Raw genomic sequence first — 24,765 nt, 5'->3', positions numbered from 1 at the left:
CAAAGCGTGGAAGTGTTAAAGCTGCAGAGCTATGGCGGTATCTTTGGAAGCTGTTTACATAGCTAATAATATACGATGTAACCATGGAGACAGTCAGTCACGTGAGCTAGCGGTGCACGTTTACTACAGTGAATAAGGTGATTGTGTGCACAGCGTCCACACGCTGCCGAGGGTAAAGACATCACTTCAATATTGTTTTATATTTCTATATATTTGTCTTGTGTTGACCATCACCTCAGGTTCACCATTACAGTTTCAGCATACAAATGTACACTGTCTAAATGTGAACACATTCAAAAAAATTCATGTCTCAGAAATAAGCACAGCTGTTCATGTTTGTCATTATAGTTTTATTTGTAAGAAAATTATGAACTTCAAATTGTGTATCAAGTCAAAGAACATTTGACAAGTCTGAGTCATTCCTTTGCCCTATGAGAGCTGGAATAAATATATATCCTGATATTACAGTTGAAACAGTAGAGACAGGTAGAAATGGGATCAGATTAATCTTTGCTCAGTCAGACATGTCCTGTGTTGGCCTTAACCCAAATTTCCCTCGGGGTCAACCTTCAGGATCAATAAAGTTTTATTGAATTGAATTGAATTGAATTGAATCATATTAAAAAACAAACAATAGCACGATCCGTGTGATTTTGCATCCATTTCCAAATTGTAGTCAAGCAGCCCAGTCTCATACATAGGTAACAGAAATGTCTCTAATGTAGACATGTACAGTGCAGTGTAAGCATTAAAAGATCATAAAGGAAACACTAACATTTATGTGAAACTAATTTTAATAAAAAATTGACTAGTGCTTTATAGATTTAAAAGAAAGGATCTGAAAACAACACTTTTTTGGTCTAAGTGGTCAAAGTAGAAAACAGAACTGATGTTCAAGAACAAACCGTAGCATGCACTGATATTACACATCTCGATTGTTGTGGTGAACAGACATGTTGCTTTTAAAACCACATGCAGTGTGTGACCATGACTGTCCACTGAGACCATGAACACCACTTCGCTAAAGCCTTCTTCTTCTTCTTCTTCTTCTTGCCATCAAAATGGGAGCAGAAAGAGCACGAGCTGCTTTGATCTACTGAAAGGAAAAAGAACATATGAGCTGAAACCATTAAGATAGAAACAATTGTTCAATGAAGTCTCTCAGGTAGCTTAGCCTGTTACAACTGTTGATACAAGCTCAGTACAGTTAACACAGTGTCAGGGAACTCCAGTGTGAGAACTAGTGGCTTTAGGTTTGTAGTCATTTAACTTTCATCCATTCATTCATTTAATTCAGGAGGAAGAAATGTCAGGTGGGTGCAAGCTGGTTAGATGCATTTGGTCCCATGCTGTCTTTAACTAAATGACTTGGTTCTCTTTATGGCTGGGCTGTATGTGGGGTTATATCATGTTATTTGGGCAGGAGTACCTTCCCCTGTTAGGCTTAGAAAGTTTCTCCATAAGCAGAGTTTCTAACTCTTATAGCTTTTAGCACATCTGTATCTGTGCAGGCTGACAGGTTTTTGGTGGCTCTTTTTACCCCACACTGGTTGTGAGTGTGTAAATAGCCACACTAGTTATTTTGAGTTGTAGTTAACTTGGGAGGAAGGGGTGGGTCTGCCAGGACTAGATGAATAACAATTACAGTGGGGCAAAAAAGTATTTAGTCAGCCACCAATTGTGCAAGTTCCCCCACTTAAAATGATGACAGAGGTCAGTAATTTGCACCAGAGGTACACTTCAACTGTGAGAGACAGAATGTGAAAAAAAAATCCATGAATTCACATGGTAGGATTTGTAAAGAATTTATTTGTAAATCAGGGTGGAAAATAAGTATTTGGTCACCTCAAACAAGGAAAATCCCTGGCTCTCACAGACCTGTAACGTCTTCTGTAAGAAGCTTTTCTGTCCCCCACTCGTTACCTGTATGAATGGCACCTGTTTGACCTCATCATCTGTATAAAAGACACCTGTCCACAGCCTCAACCAGTCAGACTCCAAACTCCGCCATGGCCAAGACCAAAGAGCTTTCGAAGGACACCAGGAAAAGAATTGTAGACCTGCACCAGACTGGGAAGAGTGAATCTACAATAGGCAAGCAGCTTGGTGTGAAAAAATCAACTGTGGGAGCAATCATCAGAAAATGGAAGACATACAAGACCACTGATAATCTCCCTCGATCTGGGGCTCCACGCAAGATCTCATCCCGTGGGGTCAAAATGATCATGAGAACGGTGAGCAAAGATCCCAGAACCACACGGGGGGACCTGGTGAATGGTCCCAGCTCTCTGCAGGTCAAAGTAACAAAGGTCACCATCAGTAACACACTACAACGGCAGGGAATCAAATCCCGCAGTGCCAGACGTGTTCCGCTGCTGAAGCCAGTGCATGTCCAGGCCCGTCTGAAGTTTGCCAGAGAGCACATGGATGATACAGCAGAGGATTGGGAGAATGTCATGTGGTCAGATGAAACCAAAGTAGAACTTTTTGGTATAAACTCAACTCGTCGTGTTTGGAGGAAGAAGAATACTGAGTTGCATCCCAAGAACACCATACCTACTGTGAAGCATGGGGGTGGAAACATCATGCTATGGGGCTGTTTTTCTGCCAAGGGGACAGGACGACTGATCCGTGTTAAGGACAGAATGAATGGGGCCAAGTATCGTGAGATTTTGAGCCAAAACCTCCTTCCATCAGTGAGAACTTTGAAGATGAAACGAGGCTGGGTCTTCCAACATGACAATGATCCAAAACACACCGCCCGGGCAACAAAGGAGTGGCTCCGTAAGAAGCATTTGAAAGTCCTGGAGTGGCCTAGCCAGTCTCCAGACCTCAACCCCATAGAAAATCTGTGGCGGGAGTTGAAAGTCCGTGTTGCTCGGCGACAGCCCCAAAACATCACTGCTCTTGAGAAGATCTGCATGAAGGAATGGGCCAAAATACCAGCTACTGTGTGTGCAAACCTGGTAAAGACCTATAGTAAACGTTTGACCTCTGTTATTGCCAACAAAGGTTATGTTACAAAGTATTGAGTTGTATTTTTGTTATTGACCAAATACTTATTTTCCACCCTGATTTACGAATAAATTCTTTACAAATCCTACCATGTGAATTCATGGATTTTTTTTTCACATTCTGTCTCTCACAGTTGAAGTGTACCTCTGGTGCAAATTACTGACCTCTGTCATCATTTTAAGTGGGGGAACTTGCACAATCGGTGGCTGACTAAATACTTTTTTGCCCCACTGTATCTGGGATACATAAATTTCATAATGCATGCATATATCTCTATCAATTAAACCTGGCCTGAGTGCTGCCATTTTTTACATTCAGTTATTTCTCTTAGAAATGTTGGAACTAAATAATGAATGTGTTACAGTTAAAGTGACACTGGTCAGTGTAAATGGCTCATTGGGACATAGAAACCTTTAAATTAAATCCCATCACCTGATAACGAGTGTCAAACAATATCAAAGCTGTAAAAGCTGTTTACAGTCAGAATTTATAAAAACAATGATTGTAAATAAATTCAAACTAGTGAGCTTTTCTCTTTGTGCTGAATATCAACACTGTGATTTCTTAGACTGTAAGCTTTACTTCAGCACAACCAGTTGTAGAAGCCGTCACTCCAAATGTCTTGATAACAAGAAAAAATACCTTTTCAGTACACGGCCTGAAGTTCTTCTCCGACATCTTCTGCCATCAGCTTTGTCTGCTGGTTTGAAGACAATAAACCACAAAAAGATGATTTAGTCACTTTGTCTGCGTCATGCAGCTCGAATGTGTCGTGTAACGATGTTGAATCGTTATCCCTCTGCTGTGTCAGTAGGATTGTACTGTACAGCATCTCATTGATATGTGAGGAATGCTAATGTAACACGATAACAAACGTCTGGTCTTACATCATTAAAATATAAAGGGCAGGAGATATTTAGATATTTTTATACTTATATTACATTTTATAGCTGACAGATATTACTAAATAGATAGAATTTACTAAATGGTTGATGTACATGAAAAATATGTCCATAATCACAAACGACCATGAGAGCCAGTAGAATTAATTCAACTGGACACTCAAAAGACGTCCTTAAATGCTCTTTAAGTGGCAGAACAAACGAACAAACAGTTAATCGCTTACTTGAGATGAAATCTGCTCAGCTACTTTGAAAACAGCTTCTAACTGGTTCCTCCTTTAACAGGATGACTGCTCAGGGGTAAGGCCATCATGCAGTCCAGCAACCTTTATGGTTCTGCTTTGATTCACCAGGAACTATTAGGGAAACCTTCCAGCGCCTCCTGTGAAAGACACAGGGATAAACACAAACATTTATTAACATGTTCCACAGTCTTCCAGTTTGATTTTCTCATCCTGTGGACAACAACGTACAGAGATGCAGGTTTATTGTTAACTTTTGTAAGGTTTCTTTACTGAACATATCCAGCTGCAGCTCCACTGTGATCCTGAACTGGATAAGGACTTAAGAAATGTGTCAATAAATGGACATACATCAGCTTATTATATTTATCCAAACAGACGGGACCAATAATGCTTCACTGAGTTAGAGACTTTAACAGACTCTTCTATGTAAGAATGTCTCGTGCTGATAGACCTGCAAACTTGACAACAAAGGTTTTTCAGACTGCAGGTAGCTGTCCTCTATGTCAGCTCACACATTTACATTTATGTCACACTTATTTCTGCTTTCCCATTTTATAATTATTACTAACATTTTGATTGGATACCTTGAGTTTGTAAATGAGCAGATTACATAATTGGAATACAATTCAAAACAATTCATGTATCCAATTCAAGGTCGCGGGAGGATGGAGCCTATCCCAGCTGATACAGGACAAAGACAGGCTGCCAGTTATCGCAGGGCTAAGACAATACGTGTAACAGAAAATCCACTTAAATGTTTGATATTTCTAATAATAATCATAATTATGACTATTATTTAAAATATTATTTAAAGGTTTCTTTATAAATACATTTTGATTTTTTTATAACCCCTAAAATATAAACCTGAGCTGTTTCAGATTCTGAGATCTGACCTCAGTGACCTGGCTGTGTCCTCACTGCAGCTCCCTCTTGGAAGGACGTCTGCTTCTTGTCTTCCCCCAGTGATGACCGCCTGCCCTTAATATCACGTACTGTACCTGAGGAACAAAAAGGACAAACACTTGCCTTCATGTACATTCATACAGAGATAATTTATGGAAACACACTAGTTCACCCTTTGGGGGGAATCAGTTCCTGTGAAACTGATTCCTGTAAATCAACATTGTGGAGAATGAAATGAGTTCTTCAGGTGACTCAGCAGACCCACACTGACAAATGAAACTTCTGTGGAAGAAGAATCTGGATTTTTTTTTTATTTCCAATCCAGTTAAACTATTAAGGATGAAGCAACAGTGCTCATCTTTGCTCTTCTGAAATCTGTGTTAAACAACAACAAACATAAATTAGTAACAAAAATACAGCTGAGTAGAGGCTTTATACACCACCAGCAGCCATAATGCTAAATTTTAATCTTCAAAAGTTTCTGCTTTTAACAGAGAAAAGTCCCACAGTCAATGCGGCCTAACTCAATCCTAAATGTTCAGCACACAGAGGTACTGTTTAAAGTTTAGTGTTAACCTGAGTCACTGATCATTTACAGTATTACAGAGTCTGGCAGTCTTTGAATGATGTCCACGTCACTGTAAGTTTCTAGCTGACTCTCAGGTGTGACAGGTGTGCCAGCAGGAAAGAGTAATAATAACCTGCATCCTGAGGTTTGTCATGCAGGATTAAAGGAGCCAGGCTTTGTTCACACAGCTAGGATTGTATTTTACACTGACCCTGGGTCAGTATAAGTATCAGACAGTTTAAACGAAGAACTGAAACTTGCACATATTTATTACAGATGCACTGAAGCTAATCGAGATATTTACTGTCAATCTGTGGCTGCGATTAAACACTTTACTGGAAACTTTATTAACTAGTAACTTCATCAGTCATGACAGAAGCTAATATTTCTGTGCTAACATCGTTTAAACAGTAACAGCTTTACTACAATATAAGCTAACGTTTACACCGTAACTTTAAGCTAGCACCATAAAGACGGTAAAACACGTAATAATATCTACAAATGCATCTTAAAGCTGTTATATTAGCACTACTACTACTAGCATTACTAACATAACCACATTAACATTATTGACACTCGCTGACTTTTAATAGTCATTCTATAAATGCTGTCCGGTTAAATGGTCTTACCTGTAAACACTGCTATATCCACCGGATTCCAGCCAGAATGGATTCTGGAGTCTTCCCACGCTCCTGTTAGTGATCCTCCATCTGGATGGATGATAACAACCTTCTGAACAATCTAGCAGGATATGGCCCATATCTATGGGACTGATTTCTGCTAATAACGCCCATTGTATGGGCGTTATTAGCGTAACAGCCGAAACGGGTGAATAAAGTCACCCAGTCGCTAGCTTTGCCATTACCCAGCATACACCTCTCCCTCCATAAATGCAATAAACGATACAAAAGTAATAGCCTATAATCAATTTATCTGCTGTATCTGCTGTTTCTCAGGTAGTTGTTTACATTATATAATATATTGTGTTCAGTACACGTCACTACAATGTGATTTCGGAAATGTATAAATATACAAACAACAGGCTCTTCCGCGGAAATCTCTTGTCGTCAATAAACAACGATTATGGAGCAGCATAGTATTCAATAGGAGGACCCTGCACATCAATTCTCGACGCGAGGGGGGTACCGTCGTCGATACCCCCAGCGTCGATAAGTGAAGCAGAGGGAGCCTGACCATGCGTCACACATTTGACGAGTTGGGAGTGAGAACGTGTTGGAAATTCAGTGATTCCTTTAAACTATTCTCCAATTTTCTCCAAACCTTTAGTGTCCCACTCTAAAATAATCATATTGTCTTCTCTTCTGGTCCTTCTGCCTTCTTATTTGCCTCGGTCCACTTATTAACTCCCAGAGCGTGTCTTTTATACAAAAATTTAATCTAATCCATTCACATTTTTTTCTGTTGTTCTGTTTCTGTCTTGCTGTTTGGTGTTTTAGTTGGTCCATGCAATTTATCAGATAACCAATCAACAAAATCATCTTCTGCAATGTAAGTGTACAGTGACTTTCCTGTCAGTCATATGTCTATTTGACAAACCTTTTTTCGTTTATTTTTTACAGCTTCTATGCAACTTATACTGTGAACTTCTTTAACTTCTATTTCTATTTCCATATATTTTCTCCTAACCTCACATCCCCCATAGGTCACCCTGTGCTGCCTACCACAGTTATCTTTTGCATTATCACAGTCTCCATATCTGTGCTCACCCCCACACTGCTCATATCTCTGACATTTGTAGCACCTGAGGGGAGGAAGCACAGAAGGTCTAACCTGAAAGTTCATGCACCCCCCCCCTGACTGTCTAATCTGTACCTTTGGAATCCCAAAGGCACTGATAAGTTATCAGCCCTCTCCCCATAATTGTTGGCATTCCTGTAATCACTCCCCACATTAATTTAGTCCCTCTAATATTCAAAAAGGTTGATTCTGTTCATCTGGACATAGTGTTTTCAGTCGGAGAAATGTTTCATCACTCATCCAAGTGAACACAATAAACTTTTTAGGATTTCCTTACCTGAATGACAGAGCATGTATAAAGACACCCTCTCCCATTATCTTTGACAATTTTAGTTAGTTGCCTCTCCAAACTTCTTTTTCAGTTCCCTAGGCAAAACTACTGAGTATTAATTAATCTTACTTTCTAAATTTTACGTCCCTTACATCTATTTCTATTTTATCAACCACCCCTCCAGTTTCTTTGATCTGTCATTCACCTACAAAGTCATCCCATATAGTCATGTTAGTGACATATTCAACTCTGGTCGCTTTCAAGACAGTAAATAAAATTCTTGTCCTCTTTGCTGAGTCTCCGGACATGATCACATTGTTTTTAAACTGACCTCCCCTAGCCCTAAACTTTGCATGTCTCTACTTGGCTCTCTTCTCGCTTCACCGATTTCCCTGCATGAAATCAAAATGTGTTGTACTACTTATCTTTCTTAACACTGATTACAGTATTAAGTTGCATTCTTACGCAATTTACGTGCCATTTAAAGTACTGCATCCAGCTTGAAGTCTGCTGATGATCACATGCTCCTTCCTCTTAGAGCCCCTGCTTCTCTACACGCATTAATGAGATGTTTTTTGCCTGTTCAGTTAAATGTGAATTATCTGATAAAAATTCGTAAACCATCTCTAGGCGCTTGCTTGCTGTCCCTGTATCAATAGACAATAATGCTGACAGTGAGTGAATCACTACATTTTAGCTTCTTACTATTCCTCACACCTTCAAGCCACTGCACACAAATCCTCTACATATACACTTGAATTAGATGTTCTTCTCCCAGTGATGATCTTATGTGGAAATAACAGTTGTTGCTGTCTGTGGCTCCTTAGACCCATCTGTGAAAATCTGAATGTAATCGCTGTAATCCCTGTGCCTGTGATGTTTCCGGACCAAATCTGGTGCTTTATGGTTGTTCTTAATATTTACCAATTCAGTTTCTGTATTTCTTGCACTACCACTGCACCCTATAATACAATTTGGCTAACGATCCATACACTACAAATTCATACTCTGACTTTTGGCTTTATTAATTTGACATATGTTCTTCAGCAGCATCTTAGCAGCTCCCCAGTGTAGATAATATTAATAAATAATTTAATAAAGCATTGCTCTGCTAAACTGATCTGTAGGTTAATCTTTAGTCAAAATACAGCCACAGAAAGCAAAACCATTTTAACTATTTGAGTCATTTCTTTAAAATTCTTTCTTCCATTTTTTTCTTGTTTTCAGAGTTCATATCTTTATTTTTTTTTCACTAACAATTTAAAACTTCACTCTGGTTCCCATGTTTGCTCTTGGCAATTTTCTTCCTACAACTTAACAACTTAACTGTCGACCCATCGATTTTCACTGCTTATCTTGTTCACGGTCACTGGATATGAACAGGTCAGCAGCTTGTTGCACTGCTAACACAGAGAGACAAACAACACATCACATCTACAAGCATTTTAGATCATTAGCCAATTAACCTAAACCTACTAACTGCATGTGTTTAGACTGTAAGAGGAAGCTGGAGCATGCCCTTCTTGCTTTGAGGGAACAGTGCTAACCACTAAACATCAGATGTTCAACGAAATTAGAAGCAACTCCCTAGCAGCAATATTTGCAAAGAAAATATCAATAAAAACAAATCTAAAAATACCAGCTATAAAGCTATACAGCTATAAATGTAAATGTAGAAAATAGATGACTGGAAAATAATAATAATAGAAATGAAATTATAATTTAAGGTAACCTTATGTTACCTTAAATTAACTGACAGTGACTCTTGTCACTGATGGATGCTTTGTTGGTAGATTATCCACCTTTTCTTCCTGTGATTTTTCACCAAGGATTTAAAAACTATATTCACTAATAAATTATATGGGTTGACCTTTGCTATGTAAGGAGCACATGCTTGTAACTTGTTTTCACTTGGATAAGGAGCTACTGTGTGAATGCACAAGGATCACAAGGATCCATGGTTAATCAAAACCTTGAAGTAAAGCTCTGATCCATTCTTTTCACATGTTTCATTCATTCATTGCTGTCTGCCAGAACTGTCCTAACATTAGAATGTTTTTAACTATACTATATGTTTACCTGCAATATATAAAATATTTTAATAGTACATTTTTATATAAAACCTGCAAGTGTGTACACTATATGAAAAATCCTTTATTCAAATTATGAAAATCAAAACAATTCCAAACAACCTTAAACTTTCTTCAGCATTAAATAGTTGTGTTCTTTTGGCTTATTACATTTTTTGCAACACTGTTAAGTGTGAGCTGAGATACCAAAGAAGTAAGATACACTAAAACCAGCATCAAAGGGAAAATAAATGAGTACCTTAAAACTGTCCTGCTGACTGTTACTTCTTATCTCTCCAGACATGAATACAATTCAAGCATTATTCAGTTTTAAACACCTAGGCAAAATAGAAACCATGACCAAGGAGTCTCTTTGTCTCTCTGTTTGAGTATGTTTTGTAGTTACATAAAGAAAGCCATAAATAAGTTTTAAAGTCAGCAATCCCAAGCTGTTTTACCTCCTTTCAGTCAACTCAACATGGTGCAGTGCACACTGAGAAGAACATTAAACCAAATCCTTTCATAAAAACAGTTGCACTTTTTCTTGTCAAGCAGACTTCTAATAGCTGCGACTTGGAGACCACAACTTAAACTTCAAGGCAGATAATGGCATACACGCTAAAATATAAAGTGATACAGCAGATAGAGTGATAACATTCCAAAATGAGAAAAAATAGTTTGTATAAAATGTTTTGCATACTGTGAAAAGGGATTAATTTATTAACCAATAGAGCTATGAATTGAAAAATGAGTGTTGTTTCACACTTATTTTTCAATTTCTTGTGATGTGCTGTTTAAAATGCCAGAACTAAAAGCCTTAGGCTACGTTCACACTGCAGGTCTTAATGCTCAATTCCGATTTTCTGATCAAATCCGATTTTTTTGTCTGCTCGTTCACACTACAAATAAAATGCGACAGCAAACGCGCTCTAGTGTGAACGCTCAAAGCGGCCCGCATGCGTAAAAGAAGATGTCACACACAACGCGCTGTTTAGACCCAGAGCAAACAATATTGTTTGACTGATGGCCCTTAATATAAAGACTTCAGACTTCACGTTTTCCAATTTTTTGCTTTAAGTGATTTTGTTATTTACATAATAATGTAGATAACCTAATAATTATCCTTATTGCTGTTTTAGAGAGGAGCGTTGCTTCAAGGGATAGTTGCAGATTTCTGTCAGAATCTGCAAATTATGCAGTACAAATAAAATGTTAACGTTTCTCCAACGTTGTCTTCCCAGCAGTTTCACCGGATGGCCAGGAAGCGTTCGCGATGTCTTCTCCGGCGCTGATAATTGGTGTCTGTCTTGTGTCAGTGACGTAAAAGACGGATTTAATGCGACTTGACCATTCACACAGCGGTCGCTTTCTGAAACATCGGATATGTATCGGATTCAGTACCACATACGAAAGTGACCCAGATCGGATTTGAAAATAGCGGATTTGTGCCGTTCACACTGTCATACCATGATCGGACATGGGTCGCATAGGGTCAAAAAAATCGGATTTGATGCGCTTTCGCCTGCAATGTGAACGTAGCCTTAGTCATGTTGTGCTCTTTGGTCAGCAGTGCTATTTCACGTCAGTCATTAATATGACATAATCTAAAATTTCAACAGCACAAAAATTCTGTCAATTAAAAATAAACAAGAATAAAAACATAGTCTGTTACACTAGATTTACACATATTAAAAAACCCCAATAAAAAACATCCATTCACCGCCCCATTCCCTTCCACTTACCCTTATCAGGGTCATGGGGGAGCTGGAGCCTATCCCAGGTATCAGAGGGTGAGAGATGGGGTAAAGAATAAAAAAATAAAACTATAAATATATATTTATAACCATCGATTCCTACATGTCAGACTTTCGGAACAACCTTAGGTAGCCAAGTTTAACTAGCAACAACAATAAAATCTTAACCATTAGAAAAACCATAAAAAAAATTCACATCAGTTCCACAGATGTCATTAATTACAGCAACATTAATGAATGGTTTATTCAATCAGGATTTATAGTATATTATAGCACAGAAACAGCAATAGTGAAGGATATGAATGATCACTTATGGCCTCTGGCAATGGAGTCATCTCTGTGGTTGTTCTACTAGACCTCAGGGCAACGTTCAATACTGCTGACCACAGTATACTACGGAGTTTTATTACAGAGATTAAAACACCATTGGTACTAATGGAACTGCACTGCAATGGTTTGTATCATATCAATCTAATAGATTCCAGTATATGCATGTAAATAGAGTCTTGCTCACACACAACAGTTAGTCACACGGTTCCACAGGGTTCAGTGGTGACATCGATGCATTTTATATTCTAAATGCTTCCTTGGGCAATATAATTAGAAACCTGCACATATTTTCTATTGCAGGGTCATCTGATCCAGCTGTAAATATATGCTTTGTAAAATTAGAGAGGATGTTTGTCTCCCAAATCCAAGCTGGAAGCTGGATTTGAAAAAGGGCCTGAAAGCTGAAGGCTCTGCTTCCCATCCTACATTAAAAAATGTCCTGAAAAAGGGACATGGGCACACATTTCTGTAGGCCCACCACCTGCAGGAGGTGCTGTAGGGGTTGGGTGCAGTGTGTGTGCTGCGCACCAGCCAGGGTAAGACCCTGCTGGACTGATCCCTGCCCACGAAGATTAGCGATTGGGACATCTCTCTTGTGGGGGAAGGTATAGCTGGGTTCACCTCAATGCATGGCTTGGACTCCGGAAACAGTTTCCTGGAAAGGGGCTAGACTCTCTTTCAAGTCTGGAGTTGCCCTCAGTGAGAGGAGGTGGTTCCACGTGGTTCAGTGGTGGGTGGGTATAGTATCTCTTCCATTTGCTGCCTGCATATTGGAGTTTTCCCTTGTGGGCAAGAGGGTTTGTTCCCTGTGCCTTAGGGTCAGGGAACAGGTCCTGACTGTCGTCTGTGCCTATGCGCCAAATGACACTGGGGTTATGCTCCCTTCTTCAAGAAGGGTGACTGGAGGGTGTGCTCCAACTATACGGGGATCATACTCCTCAGCCTCCCTGGCAAAGGCTATGCCAGGGTGCTGGAAAGGAGACTTCATCTGTTGGTCAAAACGCTGGACTAGCTTTTTACCCTCCCGAGGATAATTGAGGGTGAGCCTGCCAGGACTGCCCCTTGTCACTTATTCTGTTCACAATTTTTTTGTGAACAAAATAAGTGACAATTTTTATTGCACAATTTTAAAGCATTTCTATTCAATTCAATTCAATTCAATTTTATTTATATAGCGCCAAATCACAACAAAAGTCGCCTCAAGGCGCTTCATAGATACAGAGAAAAACCCAACAATCATATGACCCCCTATGAGCAAGCACTTTGGCAACAGTGGGAAGGAAAAACTCCCTTTTAACAGGAAGAAACCTCCGGCAGAACCAGGCTCAGGGAGGGGCGGCCATCTGCTGCGACCGGTTGGGGTGAGAGAAGGAAGACAGGATAAAAGACATGCTGTGGAAGAGAGACAGAGGTTAATAACAGATATGATTCAATACAGAGAGGTCTGTTAATACATAGTGAGCGAGAAAGGTGACTGGAAAGGAAAAACTCAATGCATCATGGGAATCCCCCGGCAGCCTACATCTATTGCAGCATAACTAAGGGAGGATTCAGGGTCACCTGGTCCAGCCCTAACTATATGCTTTAGCAAAAAGGAAAGTTTTAAGCCTAATCTTAAAAGTAGAGATAGTGTCTGTCTCCCGAATCCAAACTGGAAGCTGGTTCCACAGAAGAGGGGCCTGAAAACTGAAGGCTCTCCCTCCCATTCTACTTTTAAATACTCTAGGAACTTTTAAATACTCTAGGAAGGGATTGTTAGCCAAGTGGTGGGAGGCTTCCACTTGGCCAGTCTCTGAATATCCTCTCTTTTTCGTGGATGATGTGGTTCTGTTGGCTTCATTGGGTGGTGGACTCCAGCTCATACTGGAGCGGTTTGCAGCCGAGTGTGATGCAGCTGGAATGACAATCAGCACCTCCAGGTTGGAGGCCAAGATTCTCACCAAAAAAGGGTGGTGTGCCCACTCTGGGTCAGCGATGAGTTACTGCCCCAAGTGGAAGAGTTTAAGTATCTTGGTGTCTTGTTCATGAGTGAGGGGAGACGAGAGCTGGTGCTGTGGCTGCAGTGATGCGGACGTAGTACCAGTCCACCGTGGTGAAGAGAGAGCTGAGCATAAAGGCAAAGCTCCACTCCCAGTCGATTTACATCCCCAAGCTCATCTATGGTCATGAGCCTTGGGTAGTGACCAAAAAAATCAGATCGTGGATACAAGCAGCAGGAATTACCTTTCTCCAAAGGGTGGCTGGCCTCTCCATTAGGGAGTCTGCCAGAGTAGAGCTCAAAGTACTGTAGAGCGGCTCCGCCACATCGAAAGGAGTCAATTGAGGAGGTTCGTGCATCTGACAAGGATGCTTCTGTTCCGGGTATGTCCTACCGGGATGAGGCCCCAGGGTAGAGCCAGGACACGCTGGTGAGATTATATCTCTCAGTTGGCCTGGGAAACCCTTGGTGTTACCCTGGACAAGCTAGAGGAGGTGGCTGGGGAGAGGGAGGTCTAGGTTTCTCTGCTTAGGCTGCTGCCCCCGTGACCCAGCTCCCAATAAGTGGAAGAAGATGGATAGATGGCTGGATGGTGTGTGTTGTCTGGCTTCTGCATAGCAGTGAAAATGTATGCTTTGCCTTCTGTGCCTATGCCTTGGGGAAGAATGCATAACCGAACTAGTCCTAGAACTCCATAATTAACCTTTGTGCATAAAGAAGACTTCGTTGTATAATATCTCAAATTGATGCTGAAAAGGTAATTCATGCATGTATGCATGCATTTATTACTTCTGGGCTGGATTACTGTAATTCATTATTATCAGGTGCTCACAATATACACACAATATATTATTATTCTAACACAGCACTTTGCTTTAAGGTGTAAATATTATTGTAAATTGGTGATATATAAATTAAACTGGACTTAAATACTTTATGCCTTACTGTTATTAAAACAATAATCAGACAGACAGAAAATAACAAAAAATCGTATCACTCTAATGGTCTACACAATTAATTTTGTGCAAAGCATTTTCATTACTTGACCTCAACTGTCCCTTGCTTGATACAGCCATTTCTCTTTGACTGCCACTCTCATGAGAATCACACATCTATGCCAGAGACCGAGACTGTAACTGATTTTGAGTTCCTTTAGCAAAAATGTTTTGTTTTTCCACTTTGGCATGCGGGACAATTATGTTAAATGTAGTATTCATGTTTTTATGAATGCATTGCATTTCAGAACAAAAAAAAAGTAACTTTAGTGGTTGAATGTTATGGGTGACTAATTAATTTTCCAGTTTATTGTTTTTCCTAATAAATAACAATATTAGTTTTAGTTTTAAAGAAGGTTTAGACAGATTTCTAAAAGTTTAAGTTTTCTTGTTTTACGAGAGGTGGTCAAATAAATTTGTTAAGCACTGTTACAATGAGTTGCATTTTAATCATAAAAAGACTGGAACACCACAACATGCAGAATCAAGTGCACAATTCTAGTTATAGGGTGTTTAGTTAAAGAAGGCAAGGTTTCTATAGGAGAAATACAGAAATCTGTATTTAAGCTTCTGAAATGCTTTATTGTTGTGTGAGCACTTAATTTTTCCATGTTGGATGTAAAATGCATAATTATGTAACGTCTTTGAACTAGTTTGCTCATGATAGCACTCGAGGTCAATCTCTTTATCACTGAGCTGTTGCAATTTAATAGACCACAAAAAAACTATTCTAGGAGAAAATAAATTATATTGCTTATAAGGAAAGATTCCCCATATGATTGTGCGTCACAGTAAGTTTCAAAAGTTATGTTTTAAATTAAGTTTTTGCCTCAGTGTAGTGAGCAAAATACAATGATTTGTGATTTATTTTAATACAGCTGCAATTAGTGTCGGGTTAAACATGGTGTCAAGTGGAAACATGGTATCCATGAATCCAATCCAAAGATTAACATCAAAAGCTGAAATCTGCCACTTTGTTAAATTCCTTAAATATTTCACCTGCAGATATTTGATAACAGTATGATTCATGTGTAAATAAAGATGCATGTGACAAACTTGCTTCGCTATTCTCAATAGGTCCATCATCACACAACAGCAGGCACATGACCCAAAGTCAGAGTAACTAGAGCTCACACTCACCCAGCAGCAGCCCAGAAAGTTTTCAGAGCCAAAGAGGAGATTACAAAATAACTAAGCCGTTCTCTTTCTGACTGCGATAGTCAGCATTCCTAGCAAAACTAGGGAAATGGGTTATTAATGTTGTCCCTTTTATTTCTGTGCTCAGTTAGAGATTTACTCCCACCTTGTGTGTTTTTGTATTTATGCGGAGTTTACAACACCTTGCCTGATTTACCACAATGCATCTCACGACAGAAGAAACAATAGAGCTTGGACTCAATGACCAGGGGACAGACAATCCTGCATTTGGGGTAAGTGATGTGTTGTCTTTATCTGCTCTAACGTTTCCAGATTGATTTTCTTTCTTCTTTCGGCGCACCGGCCAATCTTGATTGATTTTTTTGGTGTCATAAGACTCCAACTCTGTCACAAAGACAAATGGAAAACATATAATAACACAGAGTCACTACTTTTACAGAGATTTTGACAATGTTGTTTGCTTATATTAGCAGACTAAAGTTAAAAAGAGCTACAGTGTGATATTCTTTCAATACAGCACTAAGAGCTAAATGTAAGCCACTCTGGAATGTGAAATCAGCAAAGGGTGCATGTGTTGCCCAAAAGGAGGGATATGTAAGTGGAGCTGACTCCATGGCTGTTTGTGTAGAAATGGTAAAAAAAGGTTTAGACTGCATGTGGTGTTCAAGTGTACACAGCTGACTTTAAGGCTGATGTTTTCCTCTTCCTACCCATGGCAATTGACTGAAGAAAGAAAATTAGAACATAAACAAACTCCACTGCAGATGGGCAAGCACGTGAATCTGCAAAACTGGGCCTTATTTATCATATTTAGCTAACCTTGTATTATATATCAAAGTCTCCTCCTTTGGGGAAAATCACATCTTCATTTCACTTCTCTTTTTTAAGTTAGTTTTATTAAAGTGCATTGTACACAACATGCATCTACAATTGTCAAAGTTTTGTTTTAGCCTTTTTGAAAGAAAGGTCTACTTATATTTTTCTCTTAAATTTTAACCTCCGCAATAGTTATCTGGCAAAAACATGCTAAAAACAAGTGCTATAAGATTATTGTGTCACTTGAGTCTGTAAGATTTATAATACATTTATGATCCTATGTGATATTTCATTTGAGCAACAAAGTCACTTTGTGAGAAGGAAAATCAACACACACACACACATGCACCCCCCCCCCCCCCCCCCCCCCCCCCACACACACACACACACCTTGGAAGAGCAAGAGATACACGACTAAAGTAATAACAGCTCGGACATCACCGGTCTCAACAAGGCCACTTTTCATCAGTATGTCCTCTTGTGGAACCAGGACATATTGATAAAAAGTGTACTGTGGCATCCAAACCCATGAGTAGTTATGAATTAACAGACGACCAATATCCATACTGACCGAGAAGTACCTGGCACCTGGTGCAATCAAAGCAGGAGATCCAGAGACTACAGCCAGCACAATGGGAACAATAGTGAGATGCAGGACACGATAAGCCAACTCTGGTAGAATACAGCATTTTAACTGAGCATCTGCTGAGCTAAGGATAAAGCAACTGCCTTGTCTCAGGTATGAGATCAAGGATGCAAGTAAAGAAAGCCCCTGTGGTGAAGAAGAATCAGGAAAGCTAATGTTAGTTGGTCAATTGAGACAATACTAGCACATTGCTGAAGAAGCCAACAGCAGTCCACGATCACTTGGCAGAACTTGAATACCTGACCATCAGGCAACTCCTGTACATAGCTTGACGGTTGAGGTTAAACGTTAAATAAACAATCAGCTTATCTATGAATAGTTCACTTGTCTCTTTAACTTCTTGTTTTATTGTCCTCTAAATCCAATTTTAATGTATTCCAAGAGCTCTGGAGCAAAAGTGGTGTGGCGCTGTATTAAAATAACCCTTTTTTTGGCTGTTTAATGTGATCAAACAGTGTTGAGATTACTTTTAATAGGAGAATGAAAAGTCTAACTCAGTATATCAAAATCATCCATCCATCCATCTTCTTCAGCTTATCTGGGGCCAGGTTGCGGGGGCAGCAACTTAAGCAGAGAAACCCAGACCTCCCTCTCCCCGGCCACCTCCTCCAGCTTATTTGGCACCAAGGTGTCCCCAGGCCAGCCAAATAAGAGATATGATCTCTTCAGTTTGTCCTAGGTCTGCCCTGGAACCTCCTCCAGGTGGGACATGCCCAGAACACCTCACTCAAGAGAAGCCCAGGAGGCATCCTTATCAGATGCCTGAACCACCTCAACAGGCTCCTTCCGATGTGGAGGAGCAGTGGCTCTACTCTGAGCCCCTCCCAGATGGCTGAATTACCCTCGGGAGGCACAATCTGATATCCTCGTGTTGGTGTTGTTCCCAGATCATCATACTAAAGGTTGTTCCAGGATCAACATTACAAGTGACCAATCAGAATGTTGTGATGTCATACTTTTGCGACTTCGGGAAAAACCGGCATAAAACAAAAAACTGTACTTAAGCTGCGAGAAACCGCCTTTGTCCGCCGATCAATGGACCCTAACCCTGACCCTAACCCTAACCCTTTAATAAACGCTAAGCAGAATTGATATTGTCCTTGCAACATTGGAATTTCATAAATGCCCGAATGGGTTGGTGCGCAAAAGAATAACATCACAATAATGTGATTGGTCACTTGCAATGTTGAACCTGGAACAACATTTTCATGATGATCTGGGAACAACACCAACACGATGATATCAGATCATCCCCCTCGGGAGGAAGCCCATTTTCGCTGATTTTATTCGCAATTTCTCCAATCCTTCTGTCTATCTCCCGCTCCCTTCTCCTGTCACTCGCGAACAAGACCCTGAGATACTTAAACTCCTCTACTTGGGCAGGAACTCATCCCTGACCCAGAATGGGCACTCTACCCTCTCCGGGTGGAGGTTGGAGAGGGTATCAAAAACATGGTTTTGTAGCATATTGTTTGCTTCAGTTTTGAAAGGATGCAGTGTATAGTCATTTTATTAAGTAGCATCTTACATAATAAACAAACCTAAAAACATTATCAAATAGACTTTTGGCAGTTCACATTGAGATGTCTGTAGAGTGAATGCATTTTAAACATTAAAGTGAGAAATCTGACTCAGTAACTCAAAACCCAGACAAATAAAAACAATGCAGCAACAACTGAAGATTTGTTCAGCTGACCCTGAAGTAAACAGCTTACCCATGTCCAGTCATATGTATTTCTGTTATCTGTAGATGCTGGGTTACAGGAAGAGAGCAACTAGATGGAAGCAAATAATAACTGAAGCAAATGTCTGAAGATGCTTCTTGCTGGAGAGGAAATGTGGTATAGATGGGTTTGCAACTGAGTGGTTGAGACTGATGGAATGGTGACGTTCACACAACAAGGTGTCAACTTTGTTTGAAGAAATAAGTGAGTGCAGAGCAGTCAAAGGAGCTTGCAAAGAAAAGCGTCTGGACTTCTTTAAGTTGCTTGAAGACATTTCACCTCTCATCCGAGAAGCTTCTTCAGTTCTAAGGTCAAATGGTGGAGAGTCCCAGATTTAAACCCAGTGGGAATATCCCCCCACAGAGGGACAAAAGGACCCCCTGATGATCCTCTAATCACATGAGCCAAGGTGTGAAAAACGGGTGTGGGTCCCAATCAGTCAGGGTTTCAGGTGAGCTCATTGTGAAACCTGGCCCCACCTTGTCATGCGATTTCCTGATGTCAGATGGCCCAGGATGTGAGTGGGCGTTAAGGCGTCTGGGGAGGGAACTCAAAACTGGATTATAGATGGCAGACAGTTGGTGTCGTAAACCACCGCCTCTGTTCAAAGATGGTCGTTCAAGGTGGACATAGATGGCTTCTGTGCAGCTGTGGCTACAACCGTAGCTTGCCTCCACCAGTATGTGAATGCGAGAGTGAATGAATAGTGGCATTGTAAAGCGCTTTGGGTGCCTTGAAAAGCGCTGTATAAATCCAATCCATTATTATTATTATTATTATTCTTTCACTCCTCTTTCAAACCATCTGTCCAAAATGTGAACATTGGCATCCTCGAAAGAGTGACCTTTGTCTTTTAGATGCAGATGGACAGCTGAGTCTTGTCCTGTGGAGGTGGCTCTTATATGTTGTGCCATGCGCTTGTGAAGTGGCTGTTTGGTCTCTCCAATGTAGAGGTCTGGGCATTCCTCGCTGCACTGTACAGCATACACCACATTGTTAAGTCTGTGTTTTGGAGTTTTGTCTTTGCTTTGTCCTTGGTTGTTTTGGTTGGGTTGTCTTTCTCTGTTTTCTTTCTTTTCTTTTTTTTTTTGGCGCACGGGGGTGGGGGGAGGATGAATGTTGTATAAGGAGAGGTGTTAGAAGTAACATATTGACAGAATTACTGGATGATAATGAATGACATAATGAATGAGATGAATGACATGTCCATACCTGTTTGGTCGGGGACCAGGTTCAAGATGACTTCATCTGATAATGTTGCCCAATAGGGTGAAAACTGTGCTACTGTTGTCAGAACACAAAAGGTGAGAAAGGGGGGGAGGCATGCTAGGAGGAAGCAAGAGAGAAATAAGGCCAGAATTGCAAAGGTGAAAGTGGTGAGATTCTAAATGAAGGGACTATGACTGGTAAAAGAAGAAGGAAGGAAGGAAGCTAGAAAGATTGTATAACATGATATACAAGGTCAGACATTTCTGTACACTCATTATGTCAGTATGTCATGGTAGTTTGGGGCTTTTAATGCTTTCTTTGAATTCTACATCTTTAATGCATTTAAAAAAAACAAGAATTAGGTGGACAAGTTCGAATTTATATTGGATTTCTTTAAACCATACAGGGTTAAAAACATACACACAGGCTCATATATATACATACACTCACTTAGATGTTTTAATAAATATGCTGAAGGTTCTCAAGTGTCTTTTGATTTGGCAGGTTTAAGGCCTGTTAACTTTTTATTAGTGCATCATGATTGAATAGAATTCGTAGTTTCTCTTTGCAAACATGAAAAGGATTTCTTTGAAAGAACTCACTGGTTCAATAAATACTCAGATCAATTTGAAAATTTTAAGCAGGCGGCGTTATTCTTAGAGCTTGACTCAGTGAAGCTCTATGATCTATAAAGTTTAACATCGTTATACTGGAAGGATGCAGACTAAAAAGGAAGCCCCTGCTCCAGTATAAATAACGTCAAGCACAACTGAAGTGTGTGCTTTCTGGAGAAGATTTTTAGGGTAAGGTGAGACAACAATTAAGCTATCTCACCAGAATGGCAAGAGGTATACTGGTGGTTTAAAGGTGAGGCTTTCAAACCTCCCAGTATCAGCTATCAAGGATGGTGTTTTTTTCACTTAATGGTGGCCTTCTTCACATGCTCCAACATCTGTATGGACTTCATTTTGAGAGTTCAAGTGAAATGTTATCAAAAAATGAAATTCTAATCCAAAATCAAGTACCTAGGCATGCAGACTGCTTCTAGAAATGTTTGTGAAAGAATGGGTTGTTCTGAGGGGCTCAACAAATTACAGTGTGATACTGTGGTAGGAGGTCCTGTTTTACAAGTCCAGTCATGGAATTTTCATACTATTATTCCACAGTCAACTGTTAGTAATATTATAACAGAGTGGAAGCGATTGGGAAAAACATCCACAAAGTGGTTTCCACATTAAATCACAGAGCAGTGTCAGCTGATGCTGAGGTGCATAATGGACAGAGGTCACCACTTCAGAGTCATTTGCTACATACCTCCAAACTTTATGTAGCTTTTAGATTAGCTCAAGAACGGTGCATGGAGAATTTCATGGAATGGATTTCCTTGTCAGAGCAGTTCCATCTGAGCCTTACATCACCAAGTGCAATGCAAAGCATCATATACAGTGGTTTAAAGCATACTGGCACTAGACTCTAGAGCTGTGGAGACATGTTCTCTGGAGTAAAAATTGTGTGTCTCCATCTGGCAATGCAATGGACAGGTCTAGCTTTGGTGGTTACCAGGAGAATGGTACTTATCTGGCTGCACTGTGCCATGTATAAAGTTTGGTGGAAGGCAAATTATAGAGTCGGGTTGTTTCTCTAAAGCTGGGTTCAGCCCCATAGATCCAATGAAAGGAACTCTTAATGGTTCAGCATACCAAGACATTTTGGAAAATTTCATATTCTTAACTTTGTGGGAACAGTTTGGGGATGGCCCTTCCTGTTCCAACATGACTTTGCACCAGTGCACAAAGCAAGGTCTATAAAGATATGGATGAGCAAGTTTGGTGTAGTGTGAAAAGACTTGACTGACGTCAACCCAACAGAACATAGTTGTGATGGATTAGAGTGGAGACTGTAAGCCTAAACCTAACACTCCTAAACCTAACAAACCTAACAGCCTAACACCCCTAAACCTTGTGGAAAGGCTTCCCAAAAGAGTTGATGCTGTTATACCTGCAAAGGGTTGTGCAACACGAAATTAAATCCTATGGATTAAGAACGGATTGTCACTCAAGTTCATACAGCTGTGAAGCCAGACGAGCAAATACATCTGGCAATATAATGTCGCTATAGCTTTGTGTTAAATGAGGTTAAACTGCGGTTTATTTCTTGTTTGAGCTGCTCCAGGTTTTCATATTATTTTATAGGACTTTGTGAATGACACTTTTCATTTTGGATTTTAGGTCTCATATGTCCATACTAATGTTCTCTAAATCCAAACAAACTTTGGCAGCATAGGTGGTTGGACCCGTTCCCTCTCAGCACCCCTTTTGTTTGACCTAACTGTCTGTTGGCATTACTATGAGGGTAAATATGTTGTAAATGTGAGAGCTTGTAAAATAAAAGGAGAGAATGTGTAGAAAAAATATGAACTTGTAATTTGAAATGTTTGCGTGTAAAAAAATGTTCACATACTTGTGATTTAAATTTATAGAAAAAATATTCACAAATTCAAGGATGGACATTTTCTCAAATATATAACGAGAACTGCAAATTTTTGTATTGTTATTTGTTTTACTATGTACAACTGCAACTCTGTGATCAAAACCAGTCAAAAATAGAGTCTTTGTAGAAATGGTGCACAGTGGCACTGCTTCGGAAATAATAAAGAGCACTATCCGCTTGGATGCTGGTGAAATTGCTCAATGAGGTCCATGCCAATGCACTCAATGGGACCTCCATTAATGACAGCAGGTGCAAAGACGCTAGATGCCAGGACCATGGAGAGATATCAGAAGTGGAAGTGTGATTAAACGTTGGATTCCACTGGCTGCAATGGGGATGCACCACAGGGCCTCCTTGGGGCTGAGATCGGCCATCCGCTGTGGGTCCCTGCCAGCTCCCTGCTGCAAGGTGATCCTTAGCCAGCATTATGGCCAGCTTGAGACTTGCTGGCTGATGACAGCCAAATGAACTCCGCTGTTTATGCTGGGAACCCCTCCATAAGCTGCATCAGTGTCAGCATGTTCAACAGCTAAGCTTCCCCCAGGCTACTCAATTGTGGAGCCTCCTAGTGTAGGCGAATGGCTAATCTCTCACCCCCATCTCCCCTTCCAGGAACCAATAGCAGTGATGCTCATGCAAGAGTCCCAGTCGGTCCATGATGATTTGCTGGATGTTGAGAAAGCAATTCCTAACAACCACCTAAAGGCTAAGCTCTAAGCCGCCACTTCTACCAGAGGCAGCAGCCACAGTGAGCATTCATTCTTGGGTGGCCAGCACGTCTCCGCCGTGGCCCGTAAAACTTCAGGGAAGGCCTGGGGGTCCTCCCTCTTGTCCATTGGGTGGAGCATCAATGCTCGGACTCTGGGGAGCAGGAAAAGTGGTAGTGAGGAGCCAGCCCAAGCAAGCAGACATTTGAGCAGCCTTATCTGCCGCTTGGACTGTTCCTGCCGCTTGTCTAGAAGATGGCGTTGTGCCCCCACCAGGTCAGTCGCTATCTTGACTTGTACCTCCACTGGCTGAGCAGACCACGGATCCATCGTGACATGACTAAGTTTTTGGAATGCTAGAGCAACAACCCGGACAGTTTATCCAGTTTATATAATGCTTTTTAAACACTCTTTCTCCAGCCGACACCACCAAACTGAACACACTGGTCCATCCCTCCCCTAGAGCTGAGCCACAAACCACACGCCTCCACAGTGACTTAAAGCGTGATGTACTGATGCCCCTGAGTCACAATGCTGTGATACAGAATGAGGGCTCTGAGGTGAAGTAAAATGGTCTTTTACTGCCAACAGTGGAGCAAACAGAGTAAAAAGACACTGCTGACATATGGACAGAATGTCTGTCAAATTTCAGAGCGAAAGCTAATGTCAGGGCACTGATCAGTGTATTTATGGCTAGTTAGCTAACACCTTTACCATTAACTAAAATAGTCATGAAGGATTTTCATGTCTGTGTTGGTTTCCTCATTAATCACAGTAGTAATGTACTAAATAAATCTTTGAAGGAAACTTACAGTGGCTCTCTGTGCTCTGTGGCTGTGAATCCACCATGGCAGACAAGACAGTGGGGAATGAGACTTCTTGGTCTTCTTTTTCTTTAATTGGCTGACGCCCAATCTTGTCACACTCTCTGTGGTTTTAGTCATATTATTAAAATCTTTGATCCCTTTGTTTCTTTTCTCACCACTTATCTTGCATCCACACCTTTAAATATTAAGTTGTATGGGGTATTTTCATGACAGGCTATCAGGGGTTCTGACACTACACTATTTTCTCCATCATAGCATAACCAGATGTCCAGTAAGAGAGATTCTTGTGGTCTCTCCAGAAGATAAATAGCTGCTCAATCCCCTCCAACCAGCATTTGCACTTGTCTAATGGTAGCATTACACTCCCAGTAGCTCACATTTCCTGACATCATATTTCCTT

The 24,765-nt window shown here is 40.4% G+C and overlaps 1 protein-coding gene and 1 long non-coding RNA gene across 2 annotated transcripts in view; one reads left to right on the top strand and one right to left on the bottom strand.

The window, feature by feature from the left end:
• Positions 1 to 329: 329 nt before the first annotated feature.
• Positions 330 to 6,573, bottom strand: LOC148102022 (uncharacterized). The gene is made up of 5 exons (XR_015719345.1): positions 6,263 to 6,573; positions 5,056 to 5,160; positions 4,142 to 4,299; positions 3,658 to 3,715; positions 330 to 1,096 (listed from the first exon to the last, which is right to left on the bottom strand). It is a non-coding gene; the product is annotated as an uncharacterized LOC148102022 (long non-coding RNA).
• A 9,388-nt stretch (positions 6,574 to 15,961) lies between these two features.
• The window catches only part of si:dkey-106n21.1 (solute carrier family 23 member 2), a 54,104-nt gene continuing 45,300 nt past the window's right edge, over positions 15,962 to 24,765 (top strand). The window contains exon 1 of the mRNA XM_006782326.3: positions 15,962 to 16,218. Within this exon, the coding sequence (XP_006782389.1) occupies positions 16,147 to 16,218 (72 nt within the window). The 5' untranslated portion in view covers positions 15,962 to 16,146. The remainder of the gene's footprint in view (positions 16,219 to 24,765) is intronic.

The sequence above is a fragment of the Neolamprologus brichardi genome, chromosome 7 (genome assembly GCF_056152115.1).
Source record: "Neolamprologus brichardi isolate AB-2024 chromosome 7, ASM5615211v1, whole genome shotgun sequence".
NCBI classification, from domain to species: domain Eukaryota; kingdom Metazoa; phylum Chordata; class Actinopteri; order Cichliformes; family Cichlidae; genus Neolamprologus; species Neolamprologus brichardi.
This window is presented reverse-complemented; position numbering and strand designations above follow the sequence as displayed.